We start from the raw sequence: 13,755 nt of genomic DNA on the forward strand, positions 1-13,755 counted from the left end.
GAGATGTTGGCCTCTACTTTTGAAGTGTTTCCCAACACTCAAGGTAACACCTCTATATTTGTACGGGGCAAATGTTTTAATGGTACTCAACATATCTGATAACAAAGGCAAGCGAACCACACACCTCAGAGTCATGCAGAGTACTGTATGGCGCCTCTGTGCCTTACCCTGCGTGCAAGCCACTACTTGTTACTGCCACAGTACGAATAAGGTTACTGTTGTAGATGACGAGAGACTGGCCGCTCCGGAGACAGAACAGACTGTTACTGACACCCTCGCTCTGGGCTCTGTCCAAAAAGCCTGCAGCCAAGGTTTGGCTTTCTGTCTCATAAAATAACAATGAACAGCAGTCAGTGTTGGGGGAGAAAGAGACAGTATGGGACAAACACTTCGGTCTTAACACTTGACATCACCCATTCATAAATCAGTAGACAATACGACAAATGCATATATATATATATATATATATATATATATATCACAGATTAGAGCAGGTGCCAGTGGCGCACAGCACAGAGGAAAACCCAGTGTCGACTTCTCCCAAAAATGACCAGAGTTGACTGAACTTCATGGGCTGGATGGAAAGTTGTACTTTGCAAGTGCACTGCCCTCATGTGGCAACAGCATTACGCGTTACTACACGTTGTGTGCGCGTGATTAAGTGTGTTTGTGTGCGTGCACGAGAGAGAAAGAGGGAGACAGACTGCATAAGCGTGGGCTCCAGTCGGCCTATATCTGTCTCCGCACTCCCACATGAAATGCAGGAGGGAAGAAAAGGAGGTGTCGTCTGGGGCGCAGTGGTGACCCACATCCCAGCTCCACCAGCACTACCCCCCACCACCCCCAAGCATCTTATTACGTCAGACTCCATAATGACCCATTAGATCAGATTATATGATGACTATATGAGACAAAAAGAAATCTACGAGTTTAAATACACCGGGATACATCTACATCCCAGCATAGGGGGCTACTTGTGCGATTTCAGAAATTTTATTCTATCAGTGGGAGCCAGCTTCACATTGAGGATTCATCCATTCCGTGATCCAGGGGAGGGTTTGTCACTCAGCCCTATGTAATATGTGATAGAAAATAATATTGGCTTTCATAATTATTTCTGTAGTATTTCCACACGTTTAGAATTCACTGGAGGCTGGGTTACTAATCTTGCATTTATCTATTAAAACTATATCTCCTTACATTTAATAACCCCCCTCCCCTCTTCAGTGGGTGGTACGGCCCACTCCCTGCCGTTAGCCGTTGTTGTATTCTCTCTGCTACTGAACAGATTTGTGGCGATACAAACTAGCATCTCGCCGGCATTTAAGCCACGAAAAGATGCTTCATCAGGGGATTAAAACACTGAAACAAACGGCAAAAAGTCTCGAAAAACTTTACCCAACTGTGGCCAAACTTTGATAGACCGCAGATCCCCAAAACCACTTCCTTTGCAGTTTCGAGTGTGTTAGCATTGTTTTATCTCAGTGGCTTTGGACGCGTCTCTTCTCTTCTCCTGGAGCAGTCCAGTCTGATGAATTCACCGAAAAAAGACGGAGATGATGATGTGCCCGTTAAAGACCCGGTGAAATACGGCGAATTGGTCATTTTGGGGTAAGTCTTTCCTTTTTTTTCTTTCTTTCTTTTTTTTTTTTTTTTAAAATTGTGTCGTGATTAAACCTCATTCCAGCGGCAAAATTAAGATTAAAGAAAATGCACTGTGCTTCGTTGTTAACAATAAAGCCACAAGATTACGTGTGGGTTCACATTTAATCCAGTTTTTTTTTTCTTTTTTTTTTTTCAAATCAAGCACATCATCCTCACGCCTGTTTTACACACATCCTAGCTTGCTTCTCGTTTATCGTACGACGAAAGTAAGTTTATGGGCCACATTTGAACAAGCTTGGTTTATTGTTTGGATTGTCTCGTGCGGTGCGTTTGAGTGCAAAAGGTGCAGAATGTGCTGCAGTCGTAGTACACAAGGCTACTACGGATGTAGCCGCTTTCTTTTTTTCATCAATGGTTGTAGTGGGGGGATGAAGCAGGCTGAAAATCCCAATGATGTCATCCTGTGCTGTATGTGTGATGGCTAAAAGTAGGACTGAGGAGGATCTCATTGTCTCAAACATGCATGTATGATTTAGTAATCACCTTCCTCGTCTGGTATTACTAATTAATATAACGTTTCAGCCAGATGACCATCCAGGCCAGGAAGGGAGGAGGAGGAGGAGGAGGAGGAGGAGAAAAGCCCCTCTACATCACCCACGCAGGCACACAGTTGGCAGGATGTGCTGATGACAGCCACCAGCTTCCACAGCATTTCCAGCCCTACCGTTTCCACACCATGCAGGGTCCGCAGAGACCAGAAATGCCACAACACACACATACACACACACACACACACGCAGTCATATCCGGGCTCACACAGGCCTCCCTCTTGCCCCGCAGAGCTTCCTGTGTATGCCAAAGATAACTGACCCAATGGCCTATCTCTTCCCCTCTGGCTGAACGTAAGAGTGAGGAGGCTGGAGCCCACCCACATCAGAATACTGATTAGTCGTCCTCCCCGTCATCCGACTGTTTGAACACAGCTGCCCTTTACATCCTCGGTTCAGAATAAGGGAGTTTGAATTGGACACCTGTTTTGAGGCGTTGTGGGCATGGGCCAGAACGCTGAATGTGTTTTCTTTCCCACTGAAAATGTGGTCGTGTTTGGTTGCTTTAAAAATCGGTTTGATCTCGCAATCCCCTCAATTGAGCTCTCTAGTTTTTAACGAGAACTGGCTGAGCTAGATAATGGGGAATAAAAACGGTCTAATATTCAACACAATTTACAATGTGTTAAAAAATGCCACCTTCTGATTGCAGCAGCACATGACTCACTCATATTGTTAATGTATTGTGATGAGCGAGGCCCGTTCCTCTCGTCCCAAACGTTCAGCTGGTAACTTTGACGGCAGACGGTCCACGTGAGAACACGCTGTCTTTTGTGCTTCTTCCTCTCAAATATCATAGTTTGCCGGCCTTATCTGTTCAAGTGTGGCTTGACTTTGCATCTGTCAGCCTTGACGATCACATGCCTCGTGCGGTCGATGTCTGCTTCACTGCAGGCCATGTGATCTTTGCAGTGGCTGTCTGCCACCACTCATTACCTTAGTTAGCCTGGACACCGTGTACGGTCCTGCCCTGTTCCAGCGGCCCACCAGAGCTCGACTCGTAACCCACGCTCAGCTTCGCTCCACAGGCAATTCTCCCTGCGAGTCTTCCCACACACCTTTTTAACCCTCTGTGTCCCCAGTCGGAGCCCGGCCCCCTGTCGCATTCCCCCGTCTCCCATGCAGCCTTCCCTCTCGGCCAGCCTTCCTTCCTTCCTTCCAGTGTTTCGCTGAGTGCTGACTTTCACCGAGGCGGGCCTCCTTCGTGACTTGCCCTCAACAAAAATAAACGCTGTGTCGGGGGGCAGAAGGAGTGAATATTTCATATTGTGCTTTATGGTGTGTGCACATGCGTGATGGAGGACAGAACTGCCCACACTTGCAGCGTATGGAGCCGTTCGTCCACTGGCCTCTCCCCTCGACCTTTAAACGTCACCTCGACTCCTGGCCTCTGTCCTCCGTGTCTGGTCGCTGCACGTCTACGTTTAGCTGGATGTTCACGATGGCTTCCGACTGCTTTTCTATCTTGCTTTTTGTCAACCTTTTACTTCTCTTATCCTCTCATCAGACTTTCACTCATGTGCCCTTTTAGCCTGTGCCCTATATCATATTCTCTACCTTTGAAACGGACCCACAAAGATCTGTCCTCACGTGTCTCCTCTTCCTGACGCCGTCTTTCTCTCGGCAGACGGTTCAGTTTGATCTGACAGGCCAGACTACAGAGGGCTGATATCAGCGCTGAGTCATGCTCTTTCTTTGGACTCAAAATTTGGCAAATATTCATGTAAGTGTGGCCAGTTTGAAGCCCCTCTCCAGGGAACATATCAGATTCACCCACCAGAACTCAGGATGTGACACTCACTGACATTGCGAGCAGTGCGTCTCATTAAATGTACATGAAGTCAACAACCACCTCCTGAGAAAATACTTTTTAGTATGACAAGTCAAAGTGGCTCGTTTAAGGTTAGTTTAATAATTGGAATCGGCTGAGGAGAAAGTCAATGTGGAATTAATGCAGATGACAGAGTTGTTTTTACTTCGCGACATCTACCGTATTTCCTTTTTCTGGGTTTTTAAGGGACCAGCAAGGGGAAAAAAGTGTCCTTTTTAAAGCTTTTAAAAACCTAATAACCATTACACATCGCCAGACCCAACAGAAACTTCTCGCTTGCTCAGTATAATGTCCAAGCTTGTGGCAAAACTACAGAGAAGCTTCCTTGTTCAGTAATGGACATTCATGCGTCTGGGACACAGGCCCACGCTATAAATGAGCCAATCTCAGTCCACTATGGTTGAACTATTGCATTTGTAACAATCCAACTACCCACTTTGACATTGTAATTTGATGAAATACCCTCAATCTGATATGCATTGCAGATTGTTTTTTGAGATACTGGTGCCTCGCGACTTATTTCTGAGTTGCATTGTATGACCACTGCAGCAGTGAAATATGGTTGCGTAGCTCTGGGGCCAGAAGTGAGCCAGTCCAGATCTGATTACATTTGAAGGCCACTATAGACAGTTTATTGTCTTTATTGTTGCCCTCTTGCTTGCTGGCTTTCATCTAAGTCTTTTTAATAGGATCCATGCCCTACTGATAGGAAAAAAGTTCAAAACCAGCTCACCGCCTTCTGTGTGAACTCAAACTGTGAAAGTCCTATTTGACTCATCTTTATAGAAAAAAAAAAACTACTGTAGACATATTGAGTTTCTTCGCTCTTACACCAGAAATAAGTTAACATAATGCTGGCCTGCTTTTCATTAAAAGATAAAAAAAAAGAAAAAAAGGTGATCACTTTTTGAAAGAATGAAGCATCCAAACTGTGAGGAGATCTTTGATTTTCATATTTCTCCTATTGATGAACACGTGCCTTCAAAGTATTCAGACCGGTGCTCTTACTCAAAGCCTTACAGTGAATGTAATAAAACGGAATCCGTCATGCTGAAAACACTTTAGATCGTAAAGCATTTGCAACATGACAGATGAGATGAAGGGTGAACGTCTCTGCAGTGAACCTGGGCTGTAGGTAGTCGCACCGAGTCATTCAGATCAAGTCTTTGCGGTCCTTCCCGTTCAGGTTGAGCAGCTTTAACAGGAATCATAAGCAGCTTGAACGTGCCGTTTTAATCCATTTTAAAGTATAAAGCAATGACAACGCTTTAAAAGCACACATTATTAGTGATCCAACAAGTTCCTTGTTATTACACTGGCAACATCTTCTTTAAAAGTGAGGATATCTTATAAATACAGGTTAATATATAGTATTTAACATTATTAGGCTTCCTCACACTCGCCTCACTGCAAGTCACTGCTTTGAAACCCTGGCTTGTTGGAGTTGCATGTTCTCTCTGTATACGTGACATTTTTGTATGTTCTCTCCATGGTTTTCTCCAAATCTAAACCCACACGGATATATTGACTTTGTTGCTCTAATTTTTCAGTAGGTACCTGTCTCTGTCTCTGCTGTGTGTACAGGGTGTACCCTGCCTCCACCCAGAGTCAGTTGGGATCGCTCCAGATCCTTGTGACTTCTAGATAGATAAAGCGGTTTAGAAATTTGCACGGTCAAGATTACTCAGTAAAGCTATTGCATACATGTGCCGATTCAGCCGCAGTTGTATTCCTCCCCAGTCTGGATTACTTCATCATCATCTGGGCTCATCGCTTGTTTTTCCTCCTTTAGGTACAATGGCTCTCTTCCAAGCGGAGACCGTGGGCGCAGAAAGAGCCGTTTCGCTCTGTACCGAAGGGCAAAGGCCAACGGTGTCAAACCCAGTGCTGTGCACATCCTCAACACACCACAGGACAGCAAGGTATGCAGACCCACCGCACGCTTCATCAGTGTGCGACATTGGATTCCTTCCTGTGAGCCCCCTACCCACGCACTCATTCTTGAAGAAGTGTGTGGGCATGTGTCTGCATCTATGTCCTACATACGAATGTAGTTGATTTTAGGCTGAATCATTATCCATTTAGAGATAAAGATTACTTCATTTTTATCAAAGTTGGGTCATTGTGAATTTCTGGTTTCATACATCAAATCTCTTCCGTGAGATATCCGTTAATAAAAGTCTAAAATCGGTCAAACACGCTTGAGAAAATGACAGTTTGTTCCAGCGGCGGAGTGCATTGTAACGAGGTTTATTGCGGCTGCTCTTGTCGTTGCAGGCAGTCCACAGCAGGGGGCAGCACAGCATCTCTTTCACACTGTCCCGTAACCAGACGGTGGTGGTGGAGTACTGCCATGACAACAACACAGACATGTTCCAGGTAAAACATCATCTAGGAAACCAGGTCAACTGTTGACAGGAAAGAAAAAAAAAAAAACCATTGATGGAAAAATCATGTTCAAGTTCCTCCTAAAATACACTGTTGTGTAACGTCATCAAAGGAAGATTATTTTTGACCATTTCGTAGTAGAAATAAGAACTTGTGTGTAGTATCTTCAAGAAAGCCTATTTTTATCCACTGATTCCTGCAGAGGATGATGTCATAGATCTGCTTTACTTACCCTAAAAATCCTGAACTTGACAATGAGAAAAAACAGTCCCGATTTAAAATTTATTAGAGTTTGCAACCTTTGTAAATCTGGCATTGATCCAGTGGAGCAGTAGCGGTTTAATAGTCCCTCAGTTTTAATTCACATAATGTGATCACGTCTGTAAATCGCAACGTTCCCGTTCCCCTTTGCCGTCGCCTGCAGATCGGACGCTCCACGGAGAGTCCCATTGACTTTGTGGTGACGGACACCTCCGGAGGGGGCAAGGAGGGGGAGGACCCCTCCATCGCGCCCAGCACCATCTCACGCTTTGCCTGCAGGGTGGTGTGCGAGCGCAACCCACCTTACACCGCACGCATCTACGCCGCAGGCTTCGACTCGTCCAAAAATATCTTCCTCGGGGTGAGTGGACGGATTCCCCGCCATCAGAGATTTCCCATTAAAAAGCATGTTATTGGCAACAGACTTTTTTTTAAAAGCGTTACCTTCTTCCCACGTGCCCCGATGAAACGTTGATTTATTCAAATGGACTAAAGCGTGTGGGGGAAAAAGTCTGGCCCCTGTGGACTCTTTGATCTTCCACTCTGCCAGTTGATTGATACTTAATCAATTTGGGAGAGGCCGACGTGCAAGCACAAGCAAATTGTCTGCTAGCCATTTATTTTGAAACCCCCCCCACCACTCCATCGCTCTTCCTACACACTCACGTAAGGATAATGTGTCATATTTGTCCTTGAAGCCAACTGTATTTATTGACATCTTTGTCGGACAGTTTACATTCTACTCTTCATGCGTTCGCTTTCACAGGAAAAAGCAACCAAGTGGAAAAATCCGGACGGGCACATGGACGGTCTGACCACCAACGGTGTGTTGGTCATGCACCCGGAGGGTTTCCCAGAGGACCCGAAACAGGGCCTGTGGAGGGAGATCTCCGTCTGCGGAGACGTTTACGCACTGAGGGAGACGCGCTCTGGACCCAGCCGCGGCAAACTGGTGAGTTTCCACGCCCGTGTGGCTCCTCGGTTGACCTCGCGCGTCGAATGTTGAGCACGTTCGTGTTTGTCACGTCGCCTTTCAGGCGGAGGGGGAGAGCAGCGCGCTCCGTGACGGCTCCCTGGTTGACCTCTGCGGCGCCACGCTGTTGTGGCGCACCGGGGAGGGACTCATGCGTGCCCCCACCCTGCGGCACCTGGAGGCCCTCCGTCAGGAGCTCAACGCATCCCGGCCGCAGTGTCCTGTAGGCCTCAGCACACTGGCCTTCCCCAGCCTCCCACGCAGCCACAGGTGAGGCCTCGTGTAGCTCAGCACATCGCGCTCCACCTGTGCAAAGAGTAATAATAATGGATCGGCACTGTGGGCGTGTTCCCCTAGCCTTGAAGAGCGTCAGCCCTGGGTCTACCTCACCTGCGGCCACGTCCACGGACGCCACGACTGGGGCCAAAGATCGGAAGGACAAGTGGAGCCGACGGAGGGCGATGGCTCCACGGCCCGGCGGGAATGTCCCCTGTGCAGGAGCGTGGGCCCCTACGTGCCGCTGTGGCTGGGCTGCGAGCCCGCCGTGTACGTGGACGCCGGCGCGCCCACTCACGGCTTTGTGCCGTGCGGCCACGTCTGCTCAGAGAGGACAGCCAGGTACTGGGCGGAGACGCCGCTGCCCCACGGCACGCACGCTTTCAGGCCCGTCTGCCCCTTCTGCTCCGCCGCCCTCAGCTCCCCCGGCTGGACGCGGCTCATCTTCCAGGGCCCCATCGACTAGTCGCCGCCTCCTCAGCGACCGCCATCACATTAACAGGAAGCTACCTGAGCTTCATTCAGGTCGCAAATGTTGATCAGTGTGAAGAGGTAAGGGATCTGGACATGATTTGATGCTGTCCACTCACTTCCTGTGGGTACAGCCGCTCGCCACATCATATTGTGCCACAGAATGAAGCTCAGTGCTGAAGAATCCGTCCCCTTGTTTATCCTTTGGAGCTTTGTTATTGGTATAAGATCAGAAAAGTGGGTCAAGACTGACTAATCAGTACTGTAAATTCTAATTTTTTTTTCTATTGAGTTTCCTTAAAACGAGGCATAATTCTCTGAAGTAAGACGCAGAGTTGCTAACAGCCATGCTGCTTGACCCTCCACCTCGTTATCTTTAACAAAACACAATCGCTGAGTCATCAGGTTTAAACGCCCTCCTACTATGAGATGATCATTATATTTCTGCACTATTTAAAGCAATGGCCTTGTTTCCCGGTTTACCTGCGGTTTATTGCAGGTACAAGAAAAAAAAAACTAAACAAAAAAAAACCAACCTATTGCACTTGTTGGTCTGATATCTCACCGCTGTCGCTCTCTCATATTTCCCGCTTGTATTCTTGGTTGCTTCAAGGTTTTGATCACCAAAACAAAACACCTTCATCTTCATGTTGTCAAACGTGATCGGTGTGCTTTCGGAGTTCGCTCTTTTCCTTTCTGCTGATTTTTTTTCTATTTTTAACTTCTCGTGGCAAACGGTTACAAAGAAGATTTCATCGGCGTTTTTGCGTCCACGCAGTTCCTAGGAGTACACGAAAACGGGTGACATTTTGAGTGTATTCATTTCGCGTATTCTAGAGTTCTATCTATGCAGAGAGCCCCTTCCACGTAAGCACTTCTCGTGTCGTGTATTCGGTCCGAGAGAAGCGCCACCGTGGCTGAGGAGCGGTGGGAGGAGATCTTATCCCGATCAGGAAGCAGGGCGAGGATAAACAAAGGCCGGTTGGGTGAAACTGGGTGAACTCCCCACTTCACAACTCTCATGAAGCAATAACGGCACTCCCATAGATAAGCTTCGGTTTTGAACACGCCTCTGGTTACCGGACTGAGCAGGGTCCGTTGTTAGTGTGATGGTGAGTCCATGAGTTCGACCTTGTGTAACCTCAAACGAAACTCTTTTGTTTTAAAGAAAACTATTTTGTTAGGGGGGGGGATTCTTTTTAGATGTTCAGTGTTGGGGGGAAAAAACAAAAAGAAACGAGAAAAAAAAAAAAAAAAAGTATTTTTCTAACGGACAGTTTTAGTTTCCTGTTGTTACTCAGTGTAAGCAAGTTGCGTCTCTTTCCAAATAAACCGGTGTGGTAGATGTAGGAGAGCTTGTGAGTGAGAAGAAAAACAAACAAACAAACAAAAAAAAAACAATTGCCAACACTGTGTCCAACAAAACACGCGCGTACACAAACGCTACCGTAGGAGGAAAAAAACAACAACACATTGCCCAGACAATGAATGTAGCCAAATACTCGGGCTATGTTTAGCCTTCCCTGGTGCTCATATTGAATGGTCTATATTGTGATACTATTTTTGTAACTGAATATTATGGTGTAGCTTCGCTGAACTCACTCGGAAGAGAGCCGTTTCAAGGATAGCCTCAAGTGTGGATGAAGTTATCTGATGATAACTCACGCACACACACTTACACACACACACACACACACGTGCACACTTGCGTGGGAAATTGTGTCAAGCTTGCATGTCCGGAACGTACACTCACACACACACACACACACACACAGTATGCACACTACACACATACAAGAAAAAAGAAACTTTGCACGGTGGATTGCCAACTTGTTGTTCATGCTGAGTTCAGTTGTCTTCCAAGCAAGCGTTTGTTATTTTTTTCACTTTTTTTGTGGGGGGGGGCAGAATTCAAGAGGGCAAGTGACCCTGAAATAATCCTCATACTTGATGGAGCTCGCCGGAGTCCCATTTTCTACTACTATGCCACTATTTTCCGTCAAAAACCAACTCGCTGCGGAGAGAAAGAGAGATGTTAAAAAAAGTTAAAAAAAAACAAACAAACGTGTTTACATTTTGTATTTCAGACCCATCGTGAAACGTTCGGCTGCTCATGAAAGTCGGCATACTGTTTTCGGAATGTGGTATTTTTTTTCCAAAGTCCCAAGATTTGTAGTGCGGTGGGTAAAAGTGACGTAGTGTTGACGATGACTTTGCTTTTGTAGCTCAGGATTAGTGATTTTTCAGAAGATGTGAAGAAAAGTCTGTTAGAACTGAGGGGGAAGCCCCCCCCCCCCGTCTGAAGACCAGACACCGAGGGGCAGGAAATGGGGCCGTTTCACACACGGGTGGAAAAAAAAAAAAGGGCGCCGAGAGGGGATGAGAACATCTCCGCCATGTGAATCCTGCTTCTGAAGATATAAATATTTCTATATATAAATATATATATAAAGATATATACAGAACAACATGTATCACAATTGGCATGTGGATGGAGAACCGTTGCAGCACCCTCACTTGCTTCTACTTGTATTTGTTCCACTTTATTATTTCCCCTTCATTTGAACCCACCTCTGGGTCGTAGACGTCTTCATGTGAATTTCTGTCTTTCTTTCTTTCTTTCGTTTTTTTTTAGACGTTAGCATCGATAACGAATTCAGACAGTATTTTAGCTCAGCCTCGGGTTGTAACGTCATCAGCTTTTTCCTCAATTTACTTTATTTCTCACGTCGTATTTATCGATTGAAGTCCGTCCCAGACGGTGAAACCTTCATCCCTCCTCTTACTTACGAAGCTCGGGAGTAGCCGACGTGTATTATACAGCGTATAAACCTCACACTTTTAACAATGCATTCCTTTTTATTATTATGTAATGACTGTTTTGTATCATTTTATAACATATTCTTCTGTAATCGTCCGGTGCACAGACAATCGCTATACACATGTCAATAAACCAGATTAAAAACCATGTTTGTTGGTCTCCATTTGTAATAATTAGAGGGAAAAGTATAGATTATTTTATTAAAAGACACATTTCAATGGAGATTAGGTCGCAAAACAAGTACAAAAGCATGTAACTGTTCCAGGCTATAAATAAAGACTAACCAGATATTTATATATATTACAAGGTTTATGAGAGGCGGTTTCATCAGGCGGCACCTTGGAACTCCTCGGAACTCGACTATTTTAACAGAGACAATGTGCTTATTGCAGTTTATGGAGCAACTGGTTGTCTTGTGCAGTTTCCAGCAGATGGCTCCCTCTACCAGCTCACACACACACACACACACACACACACACACACACACACACACACACACACACACACACACACACACACACACTCCACTATGAGGTTGCTTTGAGTTGCATCACCTCTTTAAAATAATCATCTGTTTTAATGAGCAGTTCTGGCACACGTGTTTCGTACATCACCACGCAAATGTGATAAGATACGAATTTTTTTTTATAAAAAAACAAAATTAAGATCACAAAATGCCTGATTTTAAATAGGAATTTCAAAAGACTTCGCAAAGGATTGAGGATGTCTGGTGAAAGGTTCCTGCAGACCTGCTGAGAGAGACGCTATTCAAAAGTTCATGCAGAAATGATGTCACTCTTGAACCGTGAGGAGGAGGAGGGGAGTGTGGGGGGGGGGCTCTTTTCTTTCACAGAAGCCGGTTTCATGGCGTTCTCACTGCACGTCGACGCTTGGAGCCCCACAGCCTGACTGAAAGTAAGGAACTGAAAAAGAAGGTCAATTCTGCTGTTAATCCTACACTGAGAGTTAAATCAAATAAATTCAAAATAGACACCAATTATGGATGCAGAAATAAATACGGTCGTGCAGGTGAACTTGTTTTTCAGTGCTTCTATTTTACAAATACTCTTCTGTTCATCTGTTAAAGAAGTATTTTATTTATTATTGCAATTTTCATTTGATCCAGTTTTAAAGTCTTGCTTTCAGAATGGAACCTCTTATCCACTTTAATAATTTAAGAATGTTGCTGTGATCTTTTCTTACAGATTTTTGCTCCTTAACATAGTTAATAACTTGTTAAACTTTTAATCTCTTCAGGATTCAAACACTTGATTATATTTAAGTGATTGCGTTCAGCAAATGAGGCTCATCGTGTAGATAGTTTAAAATAATAAGGCATAAATAATGCGTAAAGTTTAATTGCTGTAGTGTGTTTCAGTGTATTCTTACTGATCTATTTATAGCACAATAGGATCTCTGAAACACATACTGCTTGGATATATTCGTTATGGGATCACATCAGAAAACGTACATGCGGTGGTTTCCTATCTTTTAACGGAAGTACTGCAAAGAAACTGAGGAAACTCATGTTTTGTGAGACATTTACATGATTTATATTAAAATGTGTCATCCCACGTTCTCCCTGGACTTTAGAATAACGCTTTTGTTTGATGTGACTGTGAACTGATTTCCGTGTGGCGCTTTTAATGACGTTTCCCAGAGACACCTGCCTCTTCGGTGACCTGCGATCCAATCTCCATCCCCCAGCCGTCACCTTTCTGTCCCAGCAACTAAACTCCGAGTCGGTGTGTATGTCTGCAGATACATTTATAGTTGAGTGCTGCGTGACAGAATTGATGGAGGAGAATCAAGCTGGTGTGTCTTTTGCCAAGCTTTATATTTTTAAGTGAGTGCGATGTAGGTCATGCAGATCTAAATATGTCAGGACACAGCGAAAGAACGACGGCTTGAACTTTGGATGGATAAGAAACTTCAATTAGACGCTTATCGTTGCCATACACGTTCAGTGTTTGGAATCGATTTTCACAAACTGATTCCTGTCAACTCTCTGGCGACAGAGCTCAGAATAATGCACAACAAAAGAGGGAAGCAGATGGACAAGGAATATAACTGAGTGAAGCTCTTCATCAAATCCTTACAGATACCAAACAAAATATTTAAGAATAATTATATATGTTCTCTAACCCTTTTTATGCCCACTAAAATATATGGGCGTTAATAAAATAACCATCAGATCTTATTCTGAATAGAACTGTTCTGAAAGAAAAGGTACAATATAGTAAAACTCCCCACAATGCATGCTTGTGATCCATGAGTGTAATGAGAACATCTTGCCGCTAGATGGCAGTATTTGCACATCAGAAAGAAGTGATCATTAGTTAAATGGAAACGTTTTCTCCAAATTGTCCAGAAATGTCGGAGAAGGGAAATATATGAGCTAAGTAGGCTAATCTTAGCCTTCAGGAAACGACAAAACGAGAGTTTAAAAGCAGAATATGTTGTTTTTTTTATTATTAAAAAAAAAAGAAAAAAGAAGAAGAAGAACAAAATTTGAAGTGGT

At 44.7% G+C, this 13,755-nt stretch overlaps 1 protein-coding gene across 2 annotated transcripts; it reads left to right on the top strand.

The window, feature by feature from the left end:
* Positions 1 to 1,235: 1,235 nt before the first annotated feature.
* LOC308126183 (E3 ubiquitin-protein ligase pellino homolog 2) lies at positions 1,236 to 10,208 on the top strand. Of its 2 annotated transcripts, none has more exons than XM_080490366.1 (7): positions 1,236 to 1,611; positions 5,837 to 5,966; positions 6,322 to 6,423; positions 6,857 to 7,054; positions 7,460 to 7,645; positions 7,731 to 7,936; positions 8,024 to 10,208. In XM_080490366.1, exons 1-7 carry the CDS (start codon positions 1,532 to 1,534, stop codon positions 8,406 to 8,408), a joined length of 1,287 nt encoding a protein of 428 aa, XP_080346492.1. In that variant the 5' UTR covers positions 1,236 to 1,531; the 3' UTR covers positions 8,409 to 10,208. The 2 variants fall into 2 exon arrangements, with proteins under 2 accessions (XP_080346492.1, XP_080346493.1); XM_080490367.1 differs by lacking the exon at positions 1,236 to 1,611 and adding an exon at positions 3,841 to 3,936.
* Positions 10,209 to 13,755: the final 3,547 nt, after the last annotated feature.

The sequence above is a fragment of the Lipophrys pholis genome (genome assembly GCF_963383615.2).
Source record: "Lipophrys pholis genome assembly, chromosome: 21".
Classification (NCBI taxonomy): Eukaryota; Metazoa; Chordata; class Actinopteri; order Blenniiformes; family Blenniidae; genus Lipophrys; species Lipophrys pholis.